General features: G+C 52.7%; 10 protein-coding genes across 10 annotated transcripts; 2 read left to right on the forward strand and 8 right to left on the reverse strand.

Moving 5' to 3' along the window:
- Positions 1 to 402: 402 nt before the first annotated feature.
- N7459_008849 (F1F0 ATP synthase subunit 5) lies at positions 403 to 1,367 on the reverse strand (the record flags this gene model as incomplete). Its single annotated transcript, XM_056948017.1, has 4 exons — positions 403 to 516; positions 570 to 659; positions 721 to 1,035; positions 1,206 to 1,367. The coding sequence occupies 4 exons, from the start codon at positions 1,365 to 1,367 to the stop codon at positions 403 to 405; spliced, it is 681 nt and encodes a 226-aa protein (XP_056795242.1).
- Positions 1,368 to 2,004: 637 nt separating this feature from the next.
- N7459_008850 (Mob1/phocein family protein) lies at positions 2,005 to 3,053 on the reverse strand (the record flags this gene model as incomplete). The annotated part of the gene is made up of 4 exons (XM_056948018.1): positions 2,005 to 2,246; positions 2,305 to 2,438; positions 2,499 to 2,592; positions 2,657 to 3,053. 4 exons carry the CDS (start codon positions 3,051 to 3,053, stop codon positions 2,005 to 2,007), a joined length of 867 nt encoding a protein of 288 aa, XP_056795243.1.
- A 705-nt stretch (positions 3,054 to 3,758) lies between these two features.
- Positions 3,759 to 6,345, reverse strand: N7459_008851 (putative intracellular protein transport protein (Sat1); the record flags this gene model as incomplete). Its single annotated transcript, XM_056948019.1, has 3 exons — positions 3,759 to 4,639; positions 4,692 to 5,759; positions 5,811 to 6,345. 3 exons carry the CDS (start codon positions 6,343 to 6,345, stop codon positions 3,759 to 3,761), a joined length of 2,484 nt encoding a protein of 827 aa, XP_056795244.1.
- A 662-nt stretch (positions 6,346 to 7,007) lies between these two features.
- rrg9 (mitochondrial ribosome assembly protein RRG9) lies at positions 7,008 to 7,775 on the reverse strand (the record flags this gene model as incomplete). The annotated part of the gene is made up of 1 exon (XM_056948020.1): positions 7,008 to 7,775. One exon carries the CDS (start codon positions 7,773 to 7,775, stop codon positions 7,008 to 7,010), a length of 768 nt encoding a protein of 255 aa, XP_056795245.1.
- A 1,042-nt stretch (positions 7,776 to 8,817) lies between these two features.
- On the forward strand, positions 8,818 to 12,154 carry N7459_008853 (WD40 repeat domain-containing protein; the record flags this gene model as incomplete). Its single annotated transcript, XM_056948021.1, has 4 exons — positions 8,818 to 9,360; positions 9,411 to 9,682; positions 9,736 to 10,572; positions 10,627 to 12,154. The coding sequence occupies 4 exons, from the start codon at positions 8,818 to 8,820 to the stop codon at positions 12,152 to 12,154; spliced, it is 3,180 nt and encodes a 1,059-aa protein (XP_056795246.1).
- A 2,669-nt stretch (positions 12,155 to 14,823) lies between these two features.
- Positions 14,824 to 16,834, reverse strand: acuM (gluconeogenesis transcription factor RDS2; the record flags this gene model as incomplete). Its single annotated transcript, XM_056948022.1, has 4 exons — positions 14,824 to 14,875; positions 14,939 to 15,135; positions 15,195 to 16,396; positions 16,588 to 16,834. 4 exons carry the CDS (start codon positions 16,832 to 16,834, stop codon positions 14,824 to 14,826), a joined length of 1,698 nt encoding a protein of 565 aa, XP_056795247.1.
- Positions 16,835 to 17,567: 733 nt separating this feature from the next.
- Positions 17,568 to 18,578, reverse strand: N7459_008855 (uncharacterized protein; the record flags this gene model as incomplete). Its single annotated transcript, XM_056948023.1, has 4 exons — positions 17,568 to 17,720; positions 17,785 to 17,892; positions 17,946 to 18,252; positions 18,316 to 18,578. 4 exons carry the CDS (start codon positions 18,576 to 18,578, stop codon positions 17,568 to 17,570), a joined length of 831 nt encoding a protein of 276 aa, XP_056795248.1.
- Positions 18,579 to 20,652: 2,074 nt separating this feature from the next.
- N7459_008856 (replication factor C subunit 1) lies at positions 20,653 to 23,550 on the reverse strand (the record flags this gene model as incomplete). The annotated part of the gene is made up of 2 exons (XM_056948024.1): positions 20,653 to 23,418; positions 23,485 to 23,550. 2 exons carry the CDS (start codon positions 23,548 to 23,550, stop codon positions 20,653 to 20,655), a joined length of 2,832 nt encoding a protein of 943 aa, XP_056795249.1.
- A 263-nt stretch (positions 23,551 to 23,813) lies between these two features.
- N7459_008857 (mitochondrial 54S ribosomal protein uL16m) lies at positions 23,814 to 24,596 on the forward strand (the record flags this gene model as incomplete). The annotated part of the gene is made up of 1 exon (XM_056948025.1): positions 23,814 to 24,596. The coding sequence occupies one exon, from the start codon at positions 23,814 to 23,816 to the stop codon at positions 24,594 to 24,596; it is 783 nt and encodes a 260-aa protein (XP_056795250.1).
- Positions 24,597 to 24,652: 56 nt separating this feature from the next.
- N7459_008858 (uncharacterized protein) lies at positions 24,653 to 25,191 on the reverse strand (the record flags this gene model as incomplete). Its single annotated transcript, XM_056948026.1, has 4 exons — positions 24,653 to 24,744; positions 24,849 to 24,974; positions 25,025 to 25,083; positions 25,142 to 25,191. 4 exons carry the CDS (start codon positions 25,189 to 25,191, stop codon positions 24,653 to 24,655), a joined length of 327 nt encoding a protein of 108 aa, XP_056795251.1.
- Positions 25,192 to 25,820: the final 629 nt, after the last annotated feature.

The raw sequence follows: 25,820 nt of genomic DNA on the forward strand, positions 1-25,820 counted from the left end.
TTTGTTGCATTCAAGAATGAGAGAATACATACTGATTTCACCATCCGAAGACACTTTGTCTCTGTACAAACCTATTCTATTGACTCCCTGAGATAGATCTCCGGAGCAGAACCATAAGCTGGCATTTCTCCTAAATTTACAAAAAGAAATTCCGAGGTATGATGGAACAATGTATTGTGCAGTCACAGATAATGGAAACAAATCGAAATGAAAGGCCAAAGAAGGCATCCAGGAGACGAGAGCCGTCTTTCTGCTTTCACCAAACGTGCGGGAAATTCCGAGGCAGGACGGAGATGAGGCGTCTCCGTATCGTTAGGTCCCTTTTCCCCGAACGATACCGTTTATGCGGGAAGAGATACTATATCTAACCACATCCCCACGACTCTCCGAGCTATTTTACATTTACAAAGCATCAGTCAGAGCCTTGTTCATCTTGGCGATCTTGGAGGAAACGCTGAGGTCGACGGTGCGGTCACCAATCTCAAGAACAATTCCACCGACCAGGTCGGGGTTGACCTTGAAACAAGTCAGTTCGAAAGTTCGAAATCATGAAATCCGCATAAACATACCTTGGTGACAACCTTGAGCTTCTTGCCCTGGCTGTACTCAGACTTCGCAACAGCCTTCTCCAGGCGAGAGATGGTCTTGGCATCAAGCTCCTGTAGTCAAATCCGCATTAGAGAATGTTGTAACGTAGCTTCCACCGAGGGAGGTACGCACCTGAGCGCTAGCGATGCTCAGCTCAATCTCACCGCGGTGGGCGCTCATCAGAGTCGCGAACTTCTCGCAGACGCCCTCGAGGGCACCAAGGCGGTTGTTCTCAGCGAGGGTTTCAAGGAAGTTCTTGAGGATATCAGCCTTGTCGGCACCAGCAACTTTCTGGAGCTCCTCAACGATCTGCTTCTTGTCGGCATAGGTGAGGGTAGGGGCACCGAGGATGGTGGTCAGTTTCTTGTCGCCCTTCAGAGTCTGGCCGAGGGAGGCAATGGCCTTGGCGGTCTGGTCGAGAGCTGCGGACTTGGACGAGGCAGTGTACTAGAGGTTCCATAGGTTAATTATCTGTTTGATGCATAGACAGGGCAGGTGTCCTGTGAGACTAAATTCCGGAATTGAACATAGTGGGAGGGGTCGGGGGGGGGGGGGGGGGGGGGGGGGGGGGAAATGGGTTCACGAGAACCGCGTTCTGCGAAGGATTGAAAGCATACCAGGGCAGTAGCATAGGTGCCGTCAACGCCGAACAGTGCGACCGGGGGGCGGATGTCCTGGGCCGGGGTGGCATAGGTGCGCAGACCGTTGACGGCCGAGCGAGGCACGGAGAACTGCTGGGCGGCACGGAAGCCGGAGCGGGCGACACGAGCGGAAAACATTGTCGAATTGGCTTTAAGGAGAGCCTCAAGAAGAGGGAGCTGGGGGAGGTGAGATGGGGAGAGATGCGAGCGACAGGTCGGGCTTGCGTCGTGAATGCAGGTTGAGTTGGAGGTCCGACTTCTTCCCGGGTCACGTGTGAATTGGCTGACATAACAGGTCCGATTTTCCCGAGGTCGCGGGCATTTCCCACCTTGATCAGACCATTCATGAGGGCACGTTTAATTGTGAGTTGGGGATGTGACGACAGCTTTTATTGTTCAGTCAGCGTGATCTGAAGTTATTGAAAGACATCACAGGCAGGCAGCAAGCAGCATTCTCATTTGTCTACGGCCGTTCCCGAATTCATCGAACATCAGCCTGATGCTGACAGACATTGATCTCGTGTCAATCATCTTGCATTCGCTAACAGTAAACATTGGCCCAGTGCGCCACCTCACTTGGACACTGGCACGGGATAACAAAACGCCCACGAAACCCATAATCATGAACTACCTGCAGCAATGCATAGTCAACGCCGGAAACGCCGTCGAGGATCTTGTCTACCGTGTCGATCCCAGAAGAGCAGACCAGATCATCAGTAAACGCGAGCCTTCATGCACTAAGTGACCAGAAACTCTCTCGGTGTCCTCCACATTCTCAGTCGCTGCGCAGCATGCTGTCCACTAGATCACCCAACGGTCCCCAGTAGTCCTTTCCACTGGCCAGTTTGTGCTCGTCGATGAACAAAACATAGTGCTTAAAGCTGGTGTTCAAATGGGGCTCTAGACCAAGATGGACCACAACTGGGTAGTGATGGCAGTATATGTGCGCGTAGACGCGGTACAGACGCTTGAAGATCTGGCGTAGAAGACTAGGGAAGGTTTTAGGGAATGGGACCCCTGGAGGTACATCAATCAGTAATTTCCTGGAGGCATTGCGCGAATCCGGGATACGCACCAATCCGACTAGGGAACATCTGCTCGTTGTCAATGTTGCTCTGTACCCAGCTCATCAAGTGCTCGATATATTCGGGAGCAGACATCTTGGTCGGCCGCTTGTAGTTCTCAGAGTCCTGCCACAGATACTCAAATCTGCACCGTATCGTAAGCCACCGGCAAAAACAAGCCTGGCACTATGGGAGTTGACCATACTCATCTGTCGCCTTCATTTCAGGACATGTTTGTGGCGAGCAAAATTCGGTTATGGAACCGTAGAGAAGATTGATCTGGTTGTAGAAATCGACAACTAGTAACGAGGCCTCCATTAGTGCCCCGTGTTTTTAGCCAAGATGGGTGAGAGGCAGTCGTACCATTCACGGCAAGCCACTCATTCAGATCCTCGCCTTCCGGGAGCTTGACAGCCTTCCGAAGACTGCCACTTCCCAGGGTCGCTTCTGCGAATTGTCTCAGTTGGTAGCTACTCGTGCCTTTGGCCGCTGACCGAGGCTTAAAGGGCGCTCTCGTTCGCGCATTGCTGGGGGGAGTTAGTCCAAAGCAGCCCTGTTTGAGTGCGCGCACAGCAGGTGAGAGATAGGAGGGCGGTTCTAGGGAGGGAACATGGGAGGTGCGGGTAGTCTGGTAGAGACCGGACGGGCTCAAACTCAGGGAAGGGGATCGCGATGGCGAACGAGATGGATCAGGGGCCGGAGAAAGATGAACAGGGGTAGGGTTTGCGGGGACCGACATTGTGGTGATGAATGAAGCCATCTTTCCTGCTCAGAAACAACCCCTTGATATGGCGGCGGGGTATGGGTGCTGATCGCGAAGTGCCTGCATTCCGATGACAAGGGTCAGTCGCTGCGTACCATGCGGGGAATGATATCCGGCATGCCGTACCTAGAATGAACACAGAACCGCGAGACCGCGAGAGCAACAAGATCGAGTCCAGATCGGCGACGCGCACTGAGTAAGGGAGGGCGGTGTTCGCGGTGTTATCTCAGCTCCGCCAACCGTGATAAGTGAGGAGCTGACGTTGCCCCAGTGACCGCTACAAACATACATATATGTACATACATATATACATTGTACACACATCCGTCAGAAGCGAAACGCCGGTGTCCGTCTTCTCCATTGTATCTACAGACACTGATCGATTATAAAAGGAGCAGCTCTGCCAGCCTGTCTAACCAGTGTAGCGGATACGAGGCACCTAATGAGGATCTACAGGGCTTTTGCAGTATGGCTAGGTCAACTTCCTTTATCTCAATCAAAAACGCAGACGACCCAGGTCTCGGCAAGATCGAACGGTATCGCCACCAAATATTTATCCAAGTTGTAGCACATATGCCATATGAGGCTGCGGTGAGCAACATACTCACCCCCCCCCCCCCCAGGAGAGGGATATCTAAATCAAATACACAAGGAAGCGACCTGCGCCACAGGCACCGCAAAGGGGCGCCGGATACATCACTTTCAAATGGTATACCCCTCGTTCTCTTCCGGTAGTTGCTCTCGAACACTTTCCCCATATACCGTGAGCGGAATGGAAATCTCAAAGGACTCACATCCAAGGTATTCCATAGCGGATAAGACTTTGCCGCGATCATCAGAGGACAAGACCTCGAGTAGCCGCGTACCAGACGGTCCATGCCCTGGGTCATCGGGCACGTTCGGTGTCACGAACTCGAAGCGTAAATCCCAATCCAAAGTGACACCGCTGGTCAGGATGGTTGGAGTGGCGGAAATGGGTATAGCGGGACTGAAAACTACACGAGTGGCGTACAGTGTGTTTTCAAATAGAGATGCGTGTATGCGACGCGTGGTTCGGTGGATGCTTGCGTTTGAACGAACAGCAAGAGTAGGGACAACCTTCTCAGATGTCTCAAGTGACGCTCTCACGGCATAACATGGGATGGCAGCATCACCAAAGTCGACCGTCGCAATGATGGTTTCTCCAAGGCGGTGCACAGGTCGATTTAGCACAACGACAGCAATGCGCTGTCCGTCACGGGCAATCTCAAACCGATTAGGACTGCGTCGTGACTGCACAGCTTGATTGCTGCGAAGAATGGCAATATCGATAATGTCTTTGCAAGTCATTGCATGTGGAGGTCCCTCGTAACTTGCTCGTCTCTCGGGCATAATACCTGGAGGGTACAATGTGTTCGAACGCGCACGCTGTTCTAGAATCTCATCCACATATGATAGAAAATCCGTGGCCGAATGCCACGTCCCACTGATGCTTTGGTTCTTTCGGGCCACGGGCGTGCTAGGCCCAACTTTCTGTACCTTTGCTTCGTCTCGGAGAAGCACGTACGGCGACATCAGGTCATGGCCAAGTACGTCTCCTTTGTCTGACAAGCGATTAGCTTGGAATTGGCAATCTCGTTTCACTAAAGCTCTTACCATTCACACCACTGTAAACCCGGAACGGGACGTTGATGCGATTGACCCGTTGAGACTCATTAGGACCACTAGGCCGCTGCGTACCAATGACCAGATTATAGGAGATCTTGATAGCCTTTCCCTTATGGCTCGCCGGGAGCCCCCTCGGTAGAGTAAAGGAGAATGAATACGACTGCTCTTCGCCGGGCGCCAGACGCAAATCGACGAAGAGAAGCGACTGCGGGGTGGATAACAATGGAATGGATCGCGATGAGGCGACCCCGCGCATGTCACGTAGACCATCGAGTTCGTTGTTTGACAGGAGACCATTGATAGATTCCTCGATGGCATTCCATTTTAGTGCCCCCCAGAAGCCTCCGCCCTTACGTGGACGATCAGAGCTGGCTGAACTTGGTCTTCCTGGAAGCCCACCCATGCCTGCTTGACCCCCGACAACACCTTTCCGCTTGACGTCGTCGAAGACCGACTGGTTAATTAGGGAGCCATCAACTGTAAATGATGCGCTAACTTGCGCGTATCCCATGAGCAACGCCTGGCTGCTGTCTATCTTGGGAGGGACCGCAGTCGAGTAATGCCGCCCATGTCGCACAGGAGCAGGCGCTCTTGTCCCTTGGGCCGAATAATTGGTGTATTCAGATGCCAACGTCTCGCTCGAATGATCACTGATCGAGTAAAACTCTCCACTGCTACGGCTGCTGCCATTGACACTTGTAGCCGATATGACCCGGGCCAACTGTTGGTGTGACGGGGCAGTCAGAGTCGGCGCATCTTTCGGTGCTACCCTGGCGGATATAGGGATTCGTTCCGCTGATTTGGGGGATGAGGAATGGATAGGGCGGCCGTTGGTTGGATCGATTATGGGAGGGGCAGCTGGGAACTTGAACTCGAATGGGGGCGGCTGAGGCCTCCGAGCAGGGCGCGACGGATCATTCGGTACAATGGGACTGCCTGCAAGAGAACCAGGGCGACTGGCAGGCCCCAAATGGGCGATATCGACTCTAAGAGAGCCGCTCGATGACTCGTTCGGGGACTCTTCGAGTGGAAAGCCACGTATGGGAGTTCTGACCACTAGTGCCATTATTAGCTGGTTTGATCGTCTATACTCAATTCTCAACGTACTTCTTCTGTGGGACTCGTCGTAGCTATCGTTCCTCCTCGGTGCGACCTGAAGGCTTGCTGAACGGCCATGTCCTCGGGCTGGTCTGTTTCGCGGGAAGCTCTGCGGCGATGCTGTTTTCTCGGATTGGCCTTCACTATCAATCGAAAAAATTGAGACTGATCGTTTATGACTGTGGCCAGGCTGCCAACTTCGGGGCGTCGGGGGGCCGCTAGTCGGGGGAAAGCTATGTGAGGAGACCAGCGGGGAGTTCAGTGACGAAGCGGTACGATGATGGGGCTTTTTCTGCGAGCTGATGGAATATGATCGCCGACCAGAAAATAAATTCTGGGGTGATTTGAATGAAAAAAACGAGTCGGATTTGGTGTGGTTCGCGACTCGAGACATCTTCCGTTGATGTTGGCCTCCGTCCCCTCCATGAACAACATCAGACCCCGTCTCAGTCACGTTTTTGAAGGTAATTGTGCATTCCACATTTTCCCCCGCAAATATTGTCTGGTCCTTCCACTTCACGAAGACCTGGATATCGGAGGGCATGACGGCGCGGTGTCAGCATGCGGGCCGACGTCAAACGACCTAACTCTGAAGCAGAGCTCGAAAAGGGGTGGGGAGGGGGGATTTGCGATAGTCAAACGCAGTGGGATCAGAAGATCAGAAGATGCACTGACATCTTCTGTCACATTGAGACAGTGGCGACGCGGTTGGAGGCGAAGGTGCATTAGTTCCCTGCCGAGGCCGAGGGGGTTGCGAGGAGTGAGTTGCGAACTGCGTGGCGGTGCCTCCACCCTCGAGCTTCACTTCACGGCCCCAATAATGCCAACGTGTAACTCAACCACGCTGCAGCAATTTTAGGCTGATCAACTCTCTTACGGGGCGAAAGTAGTGAAATGCGTGACGCTTGACTTCCACATAGCTCAGACGACTATGGGCCTTCTATTTACCACTATACCAACCTACGGACTACGTTTTGCCTGTTTCCTAAGATTAGCAGCCGCAGCCCACCAGCAAAGACGGGGTTATACGATCTGGAGGGACTGTACGCAGTCACAAATATCATTTTTCAGAAGACTTGATGCAGTTCGTCATCCGTCTAGTATTATTTTAGAAGTGTCTCCCCTCGCGGGTGGAGGACATATTTCATGAGCACTCGGCGTTCTATACAAAACATAGCCCCCGTACAACAGATAAACCCCGGTTCTCTATAGTTTCTCATCATCCCTATACAGTGCATTGGCATCCGACAAAGGTCGCGAACGTTTGGTTGATGGACGCAGTCCAAGTTCGGCCATCTGACTCCAAATGCGCTCGTGTCGCTTCTCCCAGCGTTTGCGACGATCCTCCGCCTCGCTCGCCGAGGGCCTCCATTTGCTCTTCAGAATTCGACGAATAGCCTCCGGGGACACCTTGAACTCTTCGGCGAGAACGGCAGTTGTGAATTGCTCGGGCGCAGTTGCATGCAAGTGGCGGATGCCCTCGAGCGCATCGGGGGACAGCTTCTTCGGTGGATTCCACCCAGCCGGGAATTTCCTATTAAGGGAATCTTTCTGAATCTGCCAGAACTCAGGCTTCTTCTTCTTCTTCTTGGGTACCTGCTTCGAATTTGGGGAATGATTCTCTTTGCGCGAGCGCTTGGGGTCTTCAATTTCCTTTGCACCCCTGGAGCTGCTCTTCTCTTGATTCACCGAACTCGTGGCCGCGGCTTCAGGGGACGATATCGATTCTGCATCTGTCGAAGTTCGCTGAGGGGATGACTCCGATGAGTGGGAGGCATGAGGATTTGGAGTCTCGATTGGTCTGTTGTGGCAGTATAGGGGCGTCGAGCTGAAGAGTCGAGGGTATTGGAGCTTTCGCGGGATACCAACCGAACTACGAACCGGGCTGGTACGTAGATCGCCGGCGAGCTCAGTGCGGATAATACCGCGTAGAACTGATGGCAATGCCAGACGTGCAGAGGCAGCGCAATGCATCGCCTTTGTCGGGGGTCGGGATCGAGATTTGGAACGATTGTAAGGGAGCGCAAAATGAAAACCGAGTGGCGATAAGATAGGGCGTCATGCCTAATGGCTCAGGCATCCAGTGACTGCCGTTCGGGTCGGCGTGCACGGGCCACCGGTGGAGATAGAAGGAAATATCAAGACAGCCATCTCGCTTCCCTTTCATGGCTAGGAATCAAGATGATTTGACCATGATTATGAGAAGAGGCTATCCGTGTCTCTGTGTGTTTATTCTAAGTCCCTGATTCTCAAAAGATGTTGGTGTGTCTCTGCGACCAGCCTGCGATAAGTATATATTTTGCTTCCGGCAACTCCCCAACGGCCGGATCTTGTTATATTCCACGTTGATCAAATCAACCCTAATTCAAGTAATTGCATTCATTGAAACCATGGAGCCATATGCCTTCTAGCTTGGGAATTGGCAGATGCAGCCACGTACCTATATCCGCACTGGAGAGGCAGCTACTGTAATTCCTAGTTAGACGAGATCACCGTCAAGATGAGCTCCGATTGGCCTCGTCCAGCTCACGACCCACCGGTTCATTGTGCATCCTGGGCTGAACGGATTGGTGAAAGCGCGACATACTGCTTGGTGGATATGGAGGAGAGTCGGCGGATGACTGTCTATGTAGGTCCTGTTCACCTTCGTCGCATGGACTCCCAAGTAGACGGAGACCACACAGTTCATCGCAGATTCCTGATCGTCTGGAATGATCAACACTGTTAGCGCGGAATGAGCTCCATGTTTGTTTCCCCTCTGTTTAGTTTTTCCCTCCTCTCTAGCCAGGGCCGGGCCTACAACGCTCGTATTGCCCGTTCTTGATCTCCTTCCAACCGTCTCTCGGCCACGCGAACATCTTTCTCGCCATTCTCCCATTCACACCCGCCCACAGGCCAGACCCGAATCGCCTCGACGAATGCGCAATTGACATGCAAAGACCCCGCGCGCTCAGGGGACATTGAACCACACCCACCTCAAGTCCCCTCGAGCTGCTGTGGTCACCCTCGCTCGACGATGGCGACCACCGCCCCGCTGAGTGCAAAGAGCAAACTGGCCGGGCCCGGTGCCTCCCTGAAAATCACACCGTCCAACTCCCCCGTCCTGCGACCTGGGACCCGATCCCCCAGCAAGTCCTCACACCAGTCGTTCCTGTCTCTCCAGACAGTCCTGGGGACCACTACCACAGCCCCCAATGGGTTTTCCAGCCATGATCAGAGTAGGAGCTTTGCACTGTGTGCGGGCTCTGCAGCAGTGCTCGCTGAGCTCGACGAGGACGCCAATCTCAGCCAGCGCTTCTTTCGAGCTCGTCCCTCCGCCACCGGTGTGAATCCGACCTCCTCCTTTTACAATCAAGCCACCCCTCCGGCCACCCCGGATCCCAGGTCGCGGTCGTTATCCCACATTCGATCCAACCAACACCTCAATATCCCCAATGCGTCGCCTTCGAGCGAAACGGCTGACAACGGCAGTCCCCGCGCATGGTCGTCCCGGGAGAGAGTCAAGGCGGTCACGAGTGTCGCCATTAGTCCCAATGGAAGGCTGCTGGCAGTGGGAGAGGTGAGTAGTCCTGAATCCGAGAGCCCGAGGAGGTAACTGACGTTGCGGAGACTGGTTATAATCCTCGAGTTTTGATTTTTTCGACCGCACGAGACGCGCCACCTGATATCCCACTCTCGATCCTCAGCGAGCATACATTTGGCGTTCGCAGCCTGGCGTTCAGTCCTGACTCCCAATACCTGGCGACCCTGGGCAACATGAATGACGGATTTCTGTTCATCTGGGCAATTAACCTCAAAAATGGATCGGCCAAGTTACACTCTGCAAATAAATGCACCTCCTTCGTTCGTGACATGTGCTGGGTGGGCCAATCATTGGTCACGTAGGTTTTCCTTCGAACGACAGACAGTCACAGGCAGCTGATATCCTCGCTAGAACTGGTGTGCGCCATGTGAAAGTATGGAGACTCCCAGCAGTGCGTCCGGTCTCCCCGACTAAATCTCGCCTGAATGTGGATGGTGCAGCTCCCTCGCCCAACCCAGCCCCCAAAGCACTCTCTGGACGCAACTGTCTGCTGGGGACGTTGGGGGATAGCACCTTCAGCTGCGTGGGCAGCATATCGGACCAAGAGGCGGTAGTTGGTACAGAATCAGGTACCGTCTGCCTGCTTGATGATCGGGAGGGATCCCAAAAACTTTCGCGGGCAACCCACGTCGGGTTCGGCATCACTTCGCTGACTGTCGACTTTGACCGGGAAGCCATATGGCTGGGTGGCCGTGGCAGGAAAATGCAGCGTCTTTCTTTTGACTCTCTTCGCTGCTCGTCCCTGCCCAGCCCAATGTCGCCAGCTCGACTGGAGAAGAGCGTCATTGACAAGCGGGATAGAAGCCCTGCAATCATCTGTATGGGCGCCCTCTCCTCGCATTTGATCACAGTTGAAGCGACGCGAGAGATCCGCATCTTTCCTATGGATGCTCTGCGTGAGGAAGGCGAGCAAGAGCATAGCGAGACATCAATACCAGCTCATCGAGACCCAGTCCTCGGTATTGGCCGCCTTCAAGTACCCAACAATTTTTCTGCTACTTTCTTCTCGTGGTCGCGCAATGGATCGGTCCATTTTTGGGGTCCTCGTGGGAAGTGCATGCGTTCGACGGCCGTGTTCCTAGACCAGAACCCAGGTATCGACGATGATATTGTGAACGAGTTGAAAGTGCTAAGGGTGGCGGATGATGCCCAGCGGTTTGTTTCTGGTGATAAGTTTGGGGTCTTGAGGTATGTTGATTTGCCGAGCTGCTCTGATTCAGACCTCTGACGATATCAACCAAGGCTTTTCTCGAGCGAGCCCTGGACTTGCACCCACGATGCTCGTGCTCATGGAGGCGAGATCACAGATATTGCAATTCATTCCAGTCCGGAGTCTTACCTGGTTGCCAGCTCTGGACGGGATCGCATGGTGCAGCTCTTTCAACAATCTGAGACTGGACTGCAGCTGGTTCAAACCATGGATGATCATGTTGGTGCAGTGGGACAAGTTCTGTTTACCAATGATGGTGAAAAATTGCTGTCGAGCTCTGCGGATCGCACTGTTCTGGTCCGTGAGCGTGCGACTCGAGAGATTGGTGGAGCGACCTCTGTTGCCTATCTAATCTCCAAAGTCATTACGCTGAAAGCATCGCCAATCTCTATGGCATTCTGCCCCGACGATTCCAGTATTTTATTCCTATCCACCATGGACCGCTGTGTGTCAAAATTTGACATCCCTTCTGGACGGCAACTTCATTGTTTTAAATCATCTGACTCAGAGGCGAATGATGCAGTGATTATGGGGTCTTTGACGGTTACCTCTGAGATTCCAGACCAAAACCCAAAGCTTCTGATCGGACTTTCAAGCACGGACAAGTCCATTCGTGTCTACGACCTAGACCGAGACCAGTTACTCATCGGGGAGTTCGGTCACACTGAAGGCGTGAGCGACGTGTTGCTTCTGGAGGAATGCGACGAGTCCGACAAATCGCTGATCAAGCGAAGCTTGATTTCAGCAGGCATAGACGGTCTCCTGATGATATGGGATCTATCCATACAACCGTTGCCTGACCATGTCCAGAATGGGCGAGATGAAGAGGGCCCGAGCAAGGAAATGACTGCCGCGAAACCGCCCCTTCGCAAAGTTCTTTCGCGCAGTGAGCTTGCTGGGTTTCAGCGACCTGATAATCCTTTGGGGACGCCAACGCCAGCACGAGAGCTGTCTCCAACGCTCACAAGAAAGATGTCGAAGTTATCCTTGACGCCATCCACTCTCAAAAACCAGTCCTTTGCTGAAACTCCATCTCCCCCCAATCGCCTTTCTCCCATCAACTATACCCCAATAGACCAATGCCGCAGATCGCCTTCGCCAGTGAGCCCGAAGTCCAAGCCTTCGGCTCCTCGGAATCCTAGCAGTGCTAAGAATAGCACTCGCCGGACCTCCCTAGACTTCCGCTCACGCGCGAAAGCAACTAGTCGGAGCGAGTTTGGCAGTCTTGACATGTCTACAGAACAAGTATGTCGGACATTGCGAGCTTACCGGAAAAAGCTCAACGGATCAACTCAGCATCTTCAAGCGCAAAAGGAACTTGAGCGAGAGCTAAGTCTCACCCTTCGTGCTGTCAGTGCACGGTCGCAGGCCAGCGATGAAAGTGCAGAGACAGAAACAGATAGCAGCGGCAAAGACATGGATCGGAGACGGAGTCATTCATCGGTCTCCTCAAGATCTCCTCACCAGCCTCGACACATGCCCTCGACCCCTTTGCTACGCCATAAAGGTGTGCGGCAGGTATCCAGGAGTCGTTCTTACGATGCAGCCGGCGGTGAATGATTTTATTTCTATATATCATCATGGTCCTCTTCTTCCGTCTGGCAATTTTATTTGCATAATGTAAAGCTTCCTATGGAACATAGCATTGCGGGTGTTTTATGGTTAGGACTTTCTGTGCCTTTGACCAAATTGGCTGCCTTCATTTCATTTCATCTCATTTTCCCTCTGGTTTTTCCTTCTTCTCTTACTCTACATGCTTTGGTACCCCTTTTAGCCTTCTTTTTTCTCTGTTTCTTTTATGTATTATCCGCCCCGTTCATGGTGGGTGGATGTTCGTTTGCTATTTTCTGACTGCTGATACTCAGCTTTATTTCTTCTGATGATACCCAACCATCCTAGATGGCTTATTTAGGCTCTAGTGTTGAAGAGATTTTATTTTAACACTGATTCATGGCTAACTGGCTACCAAATGACAGCCCCCTAAGCCCTTCTTTTACTTACACACAGATCTTATGCTTCTGGTATAGAAGTAAATTAAGGTGTTGATAGATAGTTTGTTTTGTTTAATGATCATTCGCAGGATGCCCATGTCTGTCGAAATTCAGTACCAAGGCTTAAGGCAGTCCAAGTAAGAAGCTCTCAAGATACAGGCCTATCTAGATGAATCTGCACTTGTAGATTGGATCATTCCATATAGCTGCCTTGTCTTGGTCATCCAAGATTCAGGCCATTACCTACAAACCAGTTGAGTAATCATATCTCAATGTTATCATATAAAACCCGAATAACAGGGTAAACCACAATGGCATTAGAAGGACTGATCATGAGCATAATCCGTCTAATCGGTCCTGGAACATTTTAGCTAACTGGTCTCCTTCAGCAGTGTTCATCATCCCCACAAGCTGAAACGCGCTTTTAACCCAGTGCCAGAACTCTTCGTCTTCCTTGTCTGCGTAGAATCCCAAAGCCTGATTAAATGATATGGTGGCAAGATGGCCAAACCCCTCGGGTGGGGGAGGGAGTTGTGCACACTCAGTACAAGAGACCCAAACCTTGAGACAAGGAATAAGCAATGAGAGTTTCTCGACTATCTCGTGACTAGAACTTGGCCTCTCTCTGTAAAGCTGAAGAAGCTGGGGAGTTGTTAGTAAGGATAGCCTGCCAGATATACCTAGGTAGGTGGAAGCAAACCTTTCCCGCAATTTCAAGAACAGCCATGACGTGTTTTGTTTGCGAGCGTTGTAGTAATGTCAAAGACAGACGGTAGCTTTCTCGGCAAACCCACTCTAGTTCAGCATCTGGAAGAGTGTCCCCGTTTTGAGAGCATTGCGCTAAGCCCACGACTGCAGCCCTTAGCACCGGTCTGGGAAGCCAAGCACAAGACCGCATACCTCTCTCCAGCAAGTTTACCATCATTTCCACCAGGGTATTGTCAGCCTCATGCTTTTGCACCTCGACAGAAAGTACATAGAGTGGAAACCTTCAAATATTAGTCCCCAGGAACCGAGGATGTGACTGCAACCGAGCTCACAGCTGTTCATCCCTATTGCAAAATCGGCTATCGGTAGTTTCGGGGTATGTCTGCTCGAGGAACGCCCCGAGGAACTTCATTGTATCGGATGTCTTCTTCAGACGCTGAGCTTCTAAGGTACATAGCTGAAGAAGTTGTCTTTTGGTGACAGAGTCTGAAGGTATCATAATTAGCATATGCTTGCATCACCCTAGTAACAGAGACTCTGCTTACCAGGAACATTTGGGAAATGGGGAAGGTCAGACCCTTCCTGCAGGGCCAACCTGTAGGTTAAGAACCAAGTCTCAGGGCGGGACTCAAGGCTTTCGTGATGCGTGATTTCATTCAAAATCTGCCGAGCCAAGACTGTGTTACCAGTACTCAAAGCGCATGCTACCAGCTTCCTAGCGGGTGTTAGCTGTCTAGGAGTCAATCAGCTTGCGGGCTCGTTTACTTCTGGATCTTGAGTTGGTTTGGCCCCGAGCAGTTCCCGAAAAGCTTCGTATCCAGGACAAGGTGACACCACTTCTGCGCCAAATACCACTGGCTATTCTGAAATTCCTCATGGATCTGCTTCCAGATAACCTTAGATCTTCGTCAGCAACCGCATCCCCATGCTGAGGTTGTAACCGCTCACAATCAAAAGCGCATGGGTGACTTCACGGCGGAAAACTCCAACGCCGAGCGCTTCCATTGCTTTAGTCGCAGAATTGATAATTTCAATGCGCTGCTGGTCCGCAAGCTGAGAATCCACGGCCCTGAAAACAAGCCTGATGAAACTTGTCTCTGGGCCGGCTGTCAGAACCTGCGCGGACAATTCATGGGCATCGTGATCCTCTTGACTATTTTCCGGAGACAATGCCATCAGAAGAGCCGTACGGGATGAATATAGCTGTAGGAATGGATAACAGTCGGTGGAGAAGACACTGGTAGGTAGTGCTGGAGGGAAGGTTGTCAAGGGAGCGGAGAAAGAGATCTTTAGGGAACCGTGACCTCCCGGTTTGTCAGAGCGGATCTACACCATCGCCCTAAGGACACGAACAAGGAACCGAGAAAGAAATCTACTGTTGTTCAGAGCAAATATCCAGTATTGTACACGCCAGGCATGTCACTGTTCTAGGCAAGAGACACAGACCACCAGGCTTGGGGAATCAATAATCAAAACAGACAATGTTAGCATTCGAGAAGATCCGCGTCATTTTACAGCGCCAGGCTGCAACTATTTATGCATCTTCTGTGTTGGCAGGAAATTGCCGACAATGAGCGACGGACTGAATCAAATATGTCAGTTCCCTCCTTTCGGCATGACTGGATTTGATGGGTGGGACACCTACATGTTGTGGTTGTCTCGTCGAATCGTAAAGGAAAAACAGCATGGAATCCCCTCGCCCGGGGTATCTGGATTGGGGCTCTTCAGGGTGCAGCTAGTGAGCATGGCTTTTTGGGTGTTGTCAAACGCAATGGCACCGAATTTCTCCCAGTAGCTGACCAACTGGTCCTCGACAATGATCTCATGAATAGCAAGTTTACCCTAGATGACCAGGATATTAGTGCTGTTATCAAGTGCTCCCGCTCAATGATTCGACTCACATCTCGCAGACTCTCGATGGGGACGTCGATCAGCTGCGCCATCTCGTTATTGCCGCGGAAAATCTCACCCGTCCGCCGCCAGCAACAAGCGGGAATAGCCATACTGGCGAAGACGCGGTCGTACTCCATCAAGCTCCGTTCAAACCACATCTCGACCAGGATGAGCTCGATATCGGTGAGACTCTGCATCCGCTCTCGGAACTTGGGACGGAATTTGTCGAGCTGTCGAAGGATCTTCTGCCGGGACATCTGTTGCATGTTCTTCTCCATATACTGATTAAGTCGAGCATACCCCTTGACATAGTTGAAAGGTTTCAGCAGCCCCGCGTCGTATTTGGCTTTGAGAAGCTTGTTCATGCGCTCCTCGGGCGGATCGGATCCCGAGGGATCCGCAGCCGTCATGTAGTAAGTTTCCCGAGCCTTGTCGTTTCCCACCGTGGATGTTGGTCGCTGAATTGCATCTCCCTGCGGGACCTGACTCTGCGCCGGAGGCGGCAGCTGTGTCGGCGGTAGACCATTCGAGACATTAAGGGTGTTCATCGAGTTCATCACCGAGGGGTCGGAGTAGATGCCGTGCACGTCCTGATTTGGGAACATGCCCCCATCGTCTAGTAGGCTGTTGCTAAGAAAGTCGCCAAGTAAATTGTACTCATTTGTGACCTCGGGCGCATTGAACATGTATGACGGATGAAGGGAGTGCATGTCTTGGAATTGGTTCTGTCCACCCATCCAATCGTTATATGCCACCACTGTGGGCGCGACGTCAGCTTGCATTGAGCATCCGAGATTGACTCTAGCCTTACGCTGTTGGGGATTGGCATCAAGGGCTTGTTCAGAAGTTGAAATGTTTCCTGTCTGGACCGAGGTGACCGTCATACCGTCGGAGAGCATTTGGTGACTGGTAGCATCCGGGACATCCACGCTGCGAGGCATGCCTGGAACATTGACCGGCTCATTGTTCGACGAGCCCTCCTCGTCTGCTGCCGAGTGCTCCGGATCACCGCGCGTCCGTTTCGTAGGTTCCCGAGGCTCGTCATGGCACAGATGACCGATGTTGCGCTTTATACATCGAGTACAAGGACGCTCCTTTGGGGAATCAAAACTGGTTAGCAAGCATAGCTTCGGATTCGCGACCCCGTCTGAGAGAGGACATGGGGCTCGATTCGGGGCGCGGAGGGTCGTACCGAATCGCAAGTCATATGCTGTCCGACGGGACCCAGGTCTTGTTAGCAAAGCCGTCCAGTCGATTTAAAGTGGGCTGCTGCGCGACTCCGGCAGAGCGGGGGGGGGGGGGGGGGGTATTTGAAGAAGCTCACCGAGCGGCGACAGTAGACGCAGGCTACACCCAAATGTACCACCTGTTAGCGCAAGATCACTCTGTCGCACGGCGAACCAGAGACCGAGCGACTGCGCCCAAATCCCTGTTCGCGGGCAGCGCGGGACAGCAGCTTACCGTGATTCACCTTGCGACGCTTCTTGGGGCTGGAGCGACCGCCCGAGCTGATCGTTTCGGACTTGGCCGCAGATGGTGTGTGCGAGTCCTTTGCGCGCGCATCCCTCCCTGCATCGCCGGCCTTGGACTTGGCAACTGCGCTCCTGTCGGAGGCAACGCCTGATGGAGTGGCGCTCTTTTCTGTCATTGTCAGGAGCAGCAAGATCGGGCGGAATGGCTGCCTGCAGACATTGGAGGACAGGCAAGCCGAGGCGGAAACGAAACGTTGAAGAGTGGAAAGGAAAAAGCGGAGTCCCGCCCTTCACCCGAACTGCCCCGCATGGGGGATTTTCCCCGATCGAGCTTCTCGTGTTCGGAAGGCTCCGTTTTGGTATTACGATTTCTATTTTCAAGATCAATCTTGAAGAATGCCCTAGCTCTCGCCCGAATGCACGACTTGGTGTATGGAATGATCTTGGGCCCATCCCGTCAGTTCCCGTAGTGACCTCTGATGGATGTGGACTTGGAATGAGATGTCGTGAATTATCATAATACTATGGGACTATGCTGTCAATGCGAGCTTGTCGGGCGACCGCAAGGCATGGGGGTTTGTTCGCCGACGAGGTTCGCCCAGATGCTCTGCGAGACATGGCCCGTGTATCTCTCCTCTCTCCACAGCATGGTTCACATGTTATGCACAACTGTCGTCTTCGTGCTGGGTGACACGGACTACAGCTCCTCGGCGAATCCGTCGGGTTCTAAACACGCGCCAGGGATCTGCTTGCTCATGCGAGACGCAATGCTGGGTCTCTCAGTTCGGTCCATCTCCAAACCTTATGAATGGATGTTGGGATTATTCAGAAATTCCCACGAGCGATCTGCATTCAACAAGGTAACCATGTCCTCGGGTAGCATAGGGTAGCGACCCTCCCATGAGATCTTCAGTCAATTGAATCTGAATAGAGGTCCAAGGCTGCTTGTGACCGGGTGATGGCGTCGCGGAGACCCAACAGCGGAGCAGTATTGGTGTGCATCGATTGGAGATGGCCATGGAGTTGCTTCATCAAGCCTTGGATTTCGGGATCCGCATCCAGCTAGACGTGGGAAGCTTGTCAGCTCATAGCTCTCGATAGCAGCGAAGCTACCCAAATCACCTACCTCATCCAGTGTAGTCGGGCTGCCCTTGGTGTTGGACACCCGGATTTCGGTAGGGATGGTGGGCTGGCCCTGTCGGAGTTCGTCCAGATGCCGGAGCACCGGGTGTTCCTTGAAGCGGACAATTGTGAGTAAAAGCCAGATCCAGGCTTAGCCGCACGTACATTCTTAGTCTGTCTCTTCCGTTCTGCTTCGGCCCTCTTAGCATTCTTGTCCATCTCTTGCAGTGATTTCTTCTCTCCGGCCAAAAGCGCCTCTTCTTTCGCGATTTCAGATTTCAGCAAGTCGATACTGTCCTTCATCGTGGTCAAGCCGGCTTCGAGTGTCCGCTGTATCATCATCAGCTGCAGCTCTGAGGTTCGGGGAAGTTCAAGGGGAACACGGACGTGCTCATCAAGCGCCGATTCGTAGTCGAAGTTTGAGTCCTTTGTGATGGGCGGGAAGGGCATCCGCGGGAGTCGTCGTCCTAAACTTGGGGCTCATTAGCTTATCCTCGGCCAAGGGAAAGTCGCGGGATGGGCCAAGAAGGCATACTTGCGTACGACGGCCTGGACAGCGCTCTGGGCCTCGATGCGCTTCTGCTCGTTGCGATGGCGCCCAATGACCGGGCGCTCCAGCGCATGGAACATGTCCCGGACTTTGTCCTGCACAGGCTCGGGCAGGGTGGTCCATTTCGACTTGATGGTTTTCTCGGGGACGCGGCGGACGTGTGGCTTCAGGTAGGCGTATCGCTTGCGGGAAGCCTCTGCGCCCGGGTCGTTGTCACCATCGTCTGGGCGCTTTCTTTTGGGAGGCATGGAGTCGCGACAGAGTGGGTTGAAGGGTGAATGGAACGAGATGAAATGTGGGGGACGCGTCGGGGGACAAACCGCGCGGGAGCGGTGGAGCATGGGCAACAACAAGCGCGGTACCTGCAGATGTATAGTCCCGGCCCGCGGTCTGGATGTACCTCGGTTCTTTTCTTCAACCTTCTAGTCCTCCGCTTCATGCGCATTCCGATCGAAATGGACAGAAGTCCAGTAGATTCTGCGTTTCTATCGCATGATCCTAGCCACCTATCACCGCAGTCCCCGGGGACGAGGGATGGGCGCCGATTCCGGCTCTACATTGTAGGGATATAGATATAAAACGCAATCGACATTCTCCAAGCCATGCAAAAGGCAGCTTTACAGCATCGAGATAGAACATCACCGATTGAGCTCAACTTGTGGAAGTGAGGATACCCGAGCTGCAGCGCCCGTCCATTGCATAGTCAGAGATATTCAGCAACCGCCGGCCGCCCCGACAGTCGAAACATGTTGGAATGAGTGTGTGGAGAATCGCATTAATAGTTTATCCTTTTCCTGTATGTTATGATTAGTTAAGCGTACGCCCCCTAAATTGGCAGATTGGGCGTAATAGCAACACAGATTTCTCATTGATTCCTATTGGACGGATCCCCTACCTATCCCGACAAAACATCTTCACGTCTTGCGCGAACCGTCCGCGTAGTCTGTCGCCGTTGCTTTTCTCGCACAATAGTGCCATCCGGTCAAAGGATTCACCGTAGTCGACATATATATCCAGGCGGCCCGTCACCAGCGACGTGGGATTGGAGGAGAATACCGCGAGCACATCATGACTCCGTTCGTCGACCAATTTTGTATTGCCGTAGGGGCTCGAATGAACCCCCATCGATCGAGTTCTCTTCCACTCGAGGGTGCGCGTCTCGCCGGGCAAGGCGGCTTGGAAGGAGAAGCTCGTTGATACTAAGCCCTTCGTCAAAGACATCCATGGTTCGTGCGTATCTAGTTTAACGTCTCAATTTGCGGAGAAGCGGTGGAATCTGGAGAGGCCAACGATGGGCCCATCGATGTTGTCTCCGTCGTAGATGACGATGGCTGGCTTTCCGACGAGAAGGGGGAATTCTCGATGAAGAAATGACGTTGGCCACTCTCGCCGTCGGTCATGATGGCATGATAATGGTTGCCCCAGGCTTCCTCGGTAACGTGAAACTGAGAGTGTGACATTTTTCACTCAACCGGACGCATCTCACGGTCGGCACTGTCGCTTCCTTATGTATCCGATCTGGTGTGTATGTCCTAATGGATAGCAGTGCTTAGGAAGTCCACGGATACGATGACGCCGATTCCACCTCTCCCTGCTTGCCCGCTGCCATGTCAATTCCCTTTTCCTACCGCTCACGTACCCGACCTGAATTTGGTTTCCCGCTTCCCCGCCGTGCAATCTCCTATCCCTGACACCCTAGACTCATTGAGATTCTAGCGGTCTACAGTCAACGTTCGGAGAACTGCACAAGTGCCACTCAAGCCTTGTTGAGCCGGCCCCCACGGGCCTGGTCGAAGGGACTCGTGGGGACCGCGCCACTCAGCCCGAGAGTGCAAAACCCCGGACTCGTACGACGTCATTCACTCTACTGGAGCCCTAAAGCATTGGGAAAAACACGCATAAATCTCGACGAAAACCGTCCAGACAGGAAGACTTCAGAAATTCTAGGTCAATATTCCCATAATCCACCGGGACAAGGTCCCATCCAGAGCAAGTTGCCAGTCTGATGAGGTGGTCCTTGGCCCGGTCAACAAAGAATCAATGGTATATAAGCTAGTATGGTTGGAGTCGTCCACGGGTAGCTTTCTATGAGCTGTTCGAGTACATCCGTGCCGGTGCAGGTAGGACTAGGAAGCACTGAGAGTTGGACATCGGAACCCGCCCGATGTTGATGATCCACGACACCCAATCTAATCTAGACTAGATATTTACACGGACTTCACAAATCCCAAGCCATGATATATGCATTAACTCACCAAATACATTGCGTATCTAAACACACGAGGGCTGCGCGTGAAAGAACCACCAACTAACGACTCCATCTTAGGATCTGGCCTTGGCTTTGCTTTTGCGACCCTTCTTTGGCTTCTCCTCACTGTCGTCAATGAAGTCATCATCCTCCGTCTTTTCCTTCTTTGTTTTCTTTCCCTTCGCAGTACCACCGGACTTCTTTTTGGGGACGCTGACATACTTGTCCTTCTTGAGGTCGAATTCTTCCTCGTCATCCTTGGCCTCTTCGACAACCTCCTCTTCGTCGGATTCTTCGATGGCATCTTCGATATCCGGCTTTTCCTTAGGCCCTTTCTTGGGTGCAACAACGTTGCTGGCCTTCATGAACGGAAGCGGATGGGAGCGTTGGTTGTAAAGACGGGTGAATGTAGCCTTGGTCTGTGTCTCCAATTTCACCTTGGACTGGTCCATGGGTCCTAGGCCCAGTTCAACCATGGCGTCAAAGTCATCTCGGGTCAGGAAGTAAGCGTCCATGAAATCAATCACGTTATCCACGCTATCCTTGCCCTCGTTCATTAACCGGCGGACTGATTTATCCCATACCAGAGGCATATATTGCTGACGAATCTCGTCGCGGTTGCCGGAAGTGCGGAGGCGCATATGGCCCTGGATCTCTTTCACAAAACGTGACAGTTTGCCTAGAAGAATGATCAGAGTGTTAGCAGGTCTATGTGCAATGGAGTCACTCACGAGGGCAGTCGTACCCTGCTTGCTGTTCTGGCCAAGCCAAGTCGTGAACTGAGGCCTTTCGCTCATATTTCCAGACTGAAAACTCGCCGGCCGAACAAAGCTGAACACCGCATGGGTGGGCATAAGACTCCATTGCTGCTGAGTGCCATGGATCATGCGATCGACAAGGTCACCGTCGCTGATACTCTCAGCTGCATTGTCGGCCAATTCGAGCATCTTGAGGTTCTGCTCCTTGCCCCGGTAGGTCCCTGAACGAGAGGGGCGAGTCCTGAGATAGTTCTCCTGAAGCATCAGGTAGCTGAACTCGTGGTCGTTGAAGTAAAGCTCGATCTTGTCGTTCAAAGAAGCGGTGGAGCTTGGTGAGAACATCTGAGCGCTGAGAATCTTGCTGACAATATCCCATGGCTTTAAGATAATGTGCTTCTCCCATGCTTTCGACATCTGCTTTCCTTTATCAAAATCAAGGTTTTGCTGGTCCAGCTTGGCGGCCGACAGCATGTTGATAACTTGCCGGATGTCAGCATGTGTTCCCTCAATCAGACTATCCAGAACAGGGGGCGGAATCTGGAGCTTTTCTCGGAAGCAGATCGTTTTGAGACGTGCACGGATTTGCTCCACTGTTGGACGTCTGAACGGGATGTCGTAGGTGACAAAGTCAAAGGGCTTCATCTTGGGTTGCTTCCGCTCGTTGCAGATCAAGATAAGAGGAATACTGGTCTTCTTCGCGATGGCGGCCACTGCGCCAACCCCTCCACGGTCACCAGCAGACATGCCGTCTACCTCGTCCATGATCAGGACCATCTTCCTCTTTCCGCTCTCAACTTTCTTGCCTTCTCCCGCAAAGTAGCCTTGCAGGGAGGTGGTGTCCAGCACGCCTAACGTACCTGACTCAACCAGCTTCTTGCTTCGTGTATCACTGGCGTTGGTTTCTACCACATCATAACCTTCCAATTTGGCAACAAGATGGGCAGCCGTGGTTTTACCAATGCCAGGAGGTCCATGGATCATGATTGCGCGATATATGCCCGAGCCATCTTTACCGGCGTTTTTGAAGCCCATTTTGGCGCTTCTGGGCCAATTGCGCAGCCAGTTTTGGATCTTTTCCACTGCAGCTTTGTTGCCACAGATCATGGTGGTCGAAGTCGGTGCATACTTGGTTGTCCACAGTTGATCATTGACCGGTGTAGGTTGCGGAGCAGCGGGGCTTAGGCTGGTGAGGGTACCCTTGCTAAGGCTGGCTGGGTGTTGCTGTTGCTGTTGCTGCTGTTGTTGCTTTTTCTTCTCTTCGGCATCAATTTCGGCTGCCATTGCACGGATCTTCTCATCCTCCGCTTTCTGCTTAGCTTCGTACTTCTCTGCCGCCTTGCCAGAGCCGCCATTCGCAGGCATGCGGCGAATCAATTCAAAAAGACCATCCTCATTGATGGTCTTCAAGTTATGCTTAGCGATCGTCTCGAGTTTCTTTGGGCCAGCATCACCACCGAGGACAACGTAGTTGGTTTTCGAACTCGGTGCGCCCGTGACCTTGCCACCATATCTTTTCACTAGCTCCTGACCCTCTTCACGGCCCAGAGTCTCCAAGACACCAGTAAAGACAAACGAGAGTCCTGCCAAGCAGTTTTCTGCTCCGACAGGCATCTCCTTGGTTCCGCTCGTGGGCGGAGTACGAGAGCGTTGGCCTCCAAAAGGAAATTTCTTGGTCTCCGTGCTTTTCGGTGGTGGAGAGGGTGGTTGAACGACGGGAATGCTGTCGAATATATCTTGAATTTCCTGATTCTCTGCCGAGTCCTGCTTCTTGGGGGAGGCCTTCTGTTTCTTGGCAGCTGGAGACGCCTTGGCTCGGGATGTTGGCGGTTTGATCTCCTGGTAGTCTTCATCTTCATCCTGGTCGATGAGAGCCTCTGACTTGCGCTTTCGACCTGGTCGTGCCTTCGGGGTTTTAGCGGCTGGCTTCGGCAGGTCTTCCATCACCACGTCTTCATCTTCGTCATCTTCGCGAACTGGCTCTTGCTGCTGCTTCCTTTTCGACTTCTTTTGCGGTTTGGTAGATGCGAAGTAATCTGACGTCGTGGTGGGCTCCCCGGTCGATTTCGCTTCAGGTTTCGGTAGCTTCGCGGTGATTGCGTGGTCAGCCAACAAGGGAAAGGAAGCGCATCATGGAACCAGTGTTCTTACTTCCTGCTTGGCCACATCCCCAGAGCTACGTGGGCCACCAAAAAAGCTCCGGATATCAGAAGGCATGCTGCGCCAACGGTACCACACGGGCAATTGGAGACGAAGTGCACAACGCTGGCCTTCTTGCGCCTTGGATCCGCGAGTGACGCGCCTGGACGTGACTGGCTGATGTAAGGAACACGCCAGTCACGTGGCTTTCACTTCTACCCGAACGGGACTAGCTCCCGGGGCCTATCGAATCGAAATCATGTCCCGTTCAGGCCTGCGCGAAGAATCCCAGAATCACCGCGCTCGTTGCCCCGTCACCCCCCCCCCCCCCCCCTCTCGCCATGGGCCCTCAGATCAAGATGCTTGCTACACCTTTTGCTGGACCCCTGTCAGCCTGCGCTCGGCCAACCTGTTTATCTGGAGGGTCTCTAGCGACCTTCTCACTGGCACGATGCTTCTCCACCACCTCGCCTGCTCAGGACTGGCTCACTCCGAAATTTGCAGAAAAATCCAAATCTCCGAAAGGTCGCCCGCATGTCGCTACTGGAGGATCAACCCGGGGGACGACAGTGGTGTGGGGGGATTTCGGGCTTCGCATGAAGGACCACGACCGCCGAATGCCGGCTTCGGCTCTCAAGATTGCGGAAGAGACTATCAAGCGACGGCTGCGAGGAATGAACTACAAGTTGTACAAGCGGGTCAGCGCCAACATTGGCGTCTACACCAAAGGCAACGAACAGCGTATGGGAAAGGGAAAGGGTAAATTCGACTATTGGACTGTCCGCTTGCCTGTCAGTCGGGTCGTCTTCGAGTTGAAGGGAGACCTGCACGAAAAGATCGCGCGGGAGGCTTTCAGATTGGCTGGCCACAAATTGCCCGGTATGTTCTGGATATCCCATGTCATTGATTTCAAGAAAGACTCTTGGCTGACCACAGCCCCTCAAAAACAAGGTCTCTGGGAGTTTGTCAAGAAAGATGACCCGCCGGTTGTCGGAATCACCAAATTAGGCAACGGCGTCACTCTCGAATCGCTGAAACGACCTCGCAGGCAGACACCTCTCGGAACCGATGCCCTGAATAGCGCCCCACAAAGTGCTCTCTCCAGCCCTTCCTCTACTCAATAAATGATCGCCCGTCCCCTCGACTTCCCATTTTTTTTCTCACCACTTCCCCCATCACGCTACGCTCCGACACCCGAACCAGGTCCATACCCTTGCTGTCTCCTGGTTTTCATGGTAGCCGCATTGCCTGGGGTGTCCGAATCCAGGTCTTCTGTACATTATTATCAGCATTGTGCACGTCTTTTGTGAGCCGCACGGCCCGGATACTTGTCTCTATATTTGGAGTTTAGAAAACAGATCTTTGTTGGAGATTACCTTTGGGGGGTTCCGATGCTCCCATTCCTAACTTCTGAGCAACATCATCCTCGTTCTGATCGGCCGTCGAGTCGCTGGCGGAGCCGACGCTCGTGTCGATCTCGCTTTTCGTGTGGGCGGTGTCACCTTGGACCAAGTCAGTGACCGGGCAGTTGAATACTACGTAGCAAACCCACCGCCCAACTGGCCAGTCTGTTTTGGCGGCGTCCGCGTGAATTCGCGAATGGATTCATATCTAGGGGCCACCAGTCAGTGGAATTAGACCATTCGATGTAGTAGGCCAGTGTACCTACGGGGTGTTCTCCCCACCGGGTTCCATATCAATTAGCCTGGGGTCTGACATTGTTGAGGATTGGAGAAGGATCGTTCCGTTTTGATAGGATATGGCTGCGAGCGATCTCTTCCAGAGGGGACAACTTGAAGGGCGGGCTGCCCTGACGTTTTTGGTTGCTGGTCCAGTGACCCGGTGGTGATGACGTAGGTCCAATGGGCAATCTTCGATGGTCTCGCAGGAGTCGGGAATTTGATAATCGATGAACCTTGGTTCATTATCCCTCTTTTTGATCCTTTGATCTTTTTCTTTTGTCACCCTCGGATATAGCTCTGTCCCAGCGAATAACACCATGAGCGAGGAGAATAGAATCTGCTTTCAGGACTACCTAAGCACTCTCCCTGGAACATTGTGAACACCGTAAGGTGGTAGAGTTGAGCGAACGTAGCTAGCGGCTCTGTCGTCCTAGGTTTATAGTAACGCGGAGGTGGAGAAGCGCTTCTTGGGCCAGATGCTGTCATTTCGAGGTTCACCTCCATTGTAGTCTACAGGTAGAATAAGGCATTGATATTGGGTAGAGCTCATTCGGATGAAGAGCGGAAAGAGAAAGACTGAGTAGCCGACTAGCAGAGAAGAAAAAGACTTAATGGAAACATGCGTAAGTCCAAAGTCGAAAGATGGAATCAAAGCTGGGAGGTATA

This window comes from Penicillium hispanicum (assembly GCF_028827665.1).
Source record: "Penicillium hispanicum strain IBT 35686 chromosome Unknown utg000008l_segment0_segment0, whole genome shotgun sequence".
NCBI lineage: Eukaryota > Fungi > Ascomycota > Eurotiomycetes > Eurotiales > Aspergillaceae > Penicillium > Penicillium hispanicum.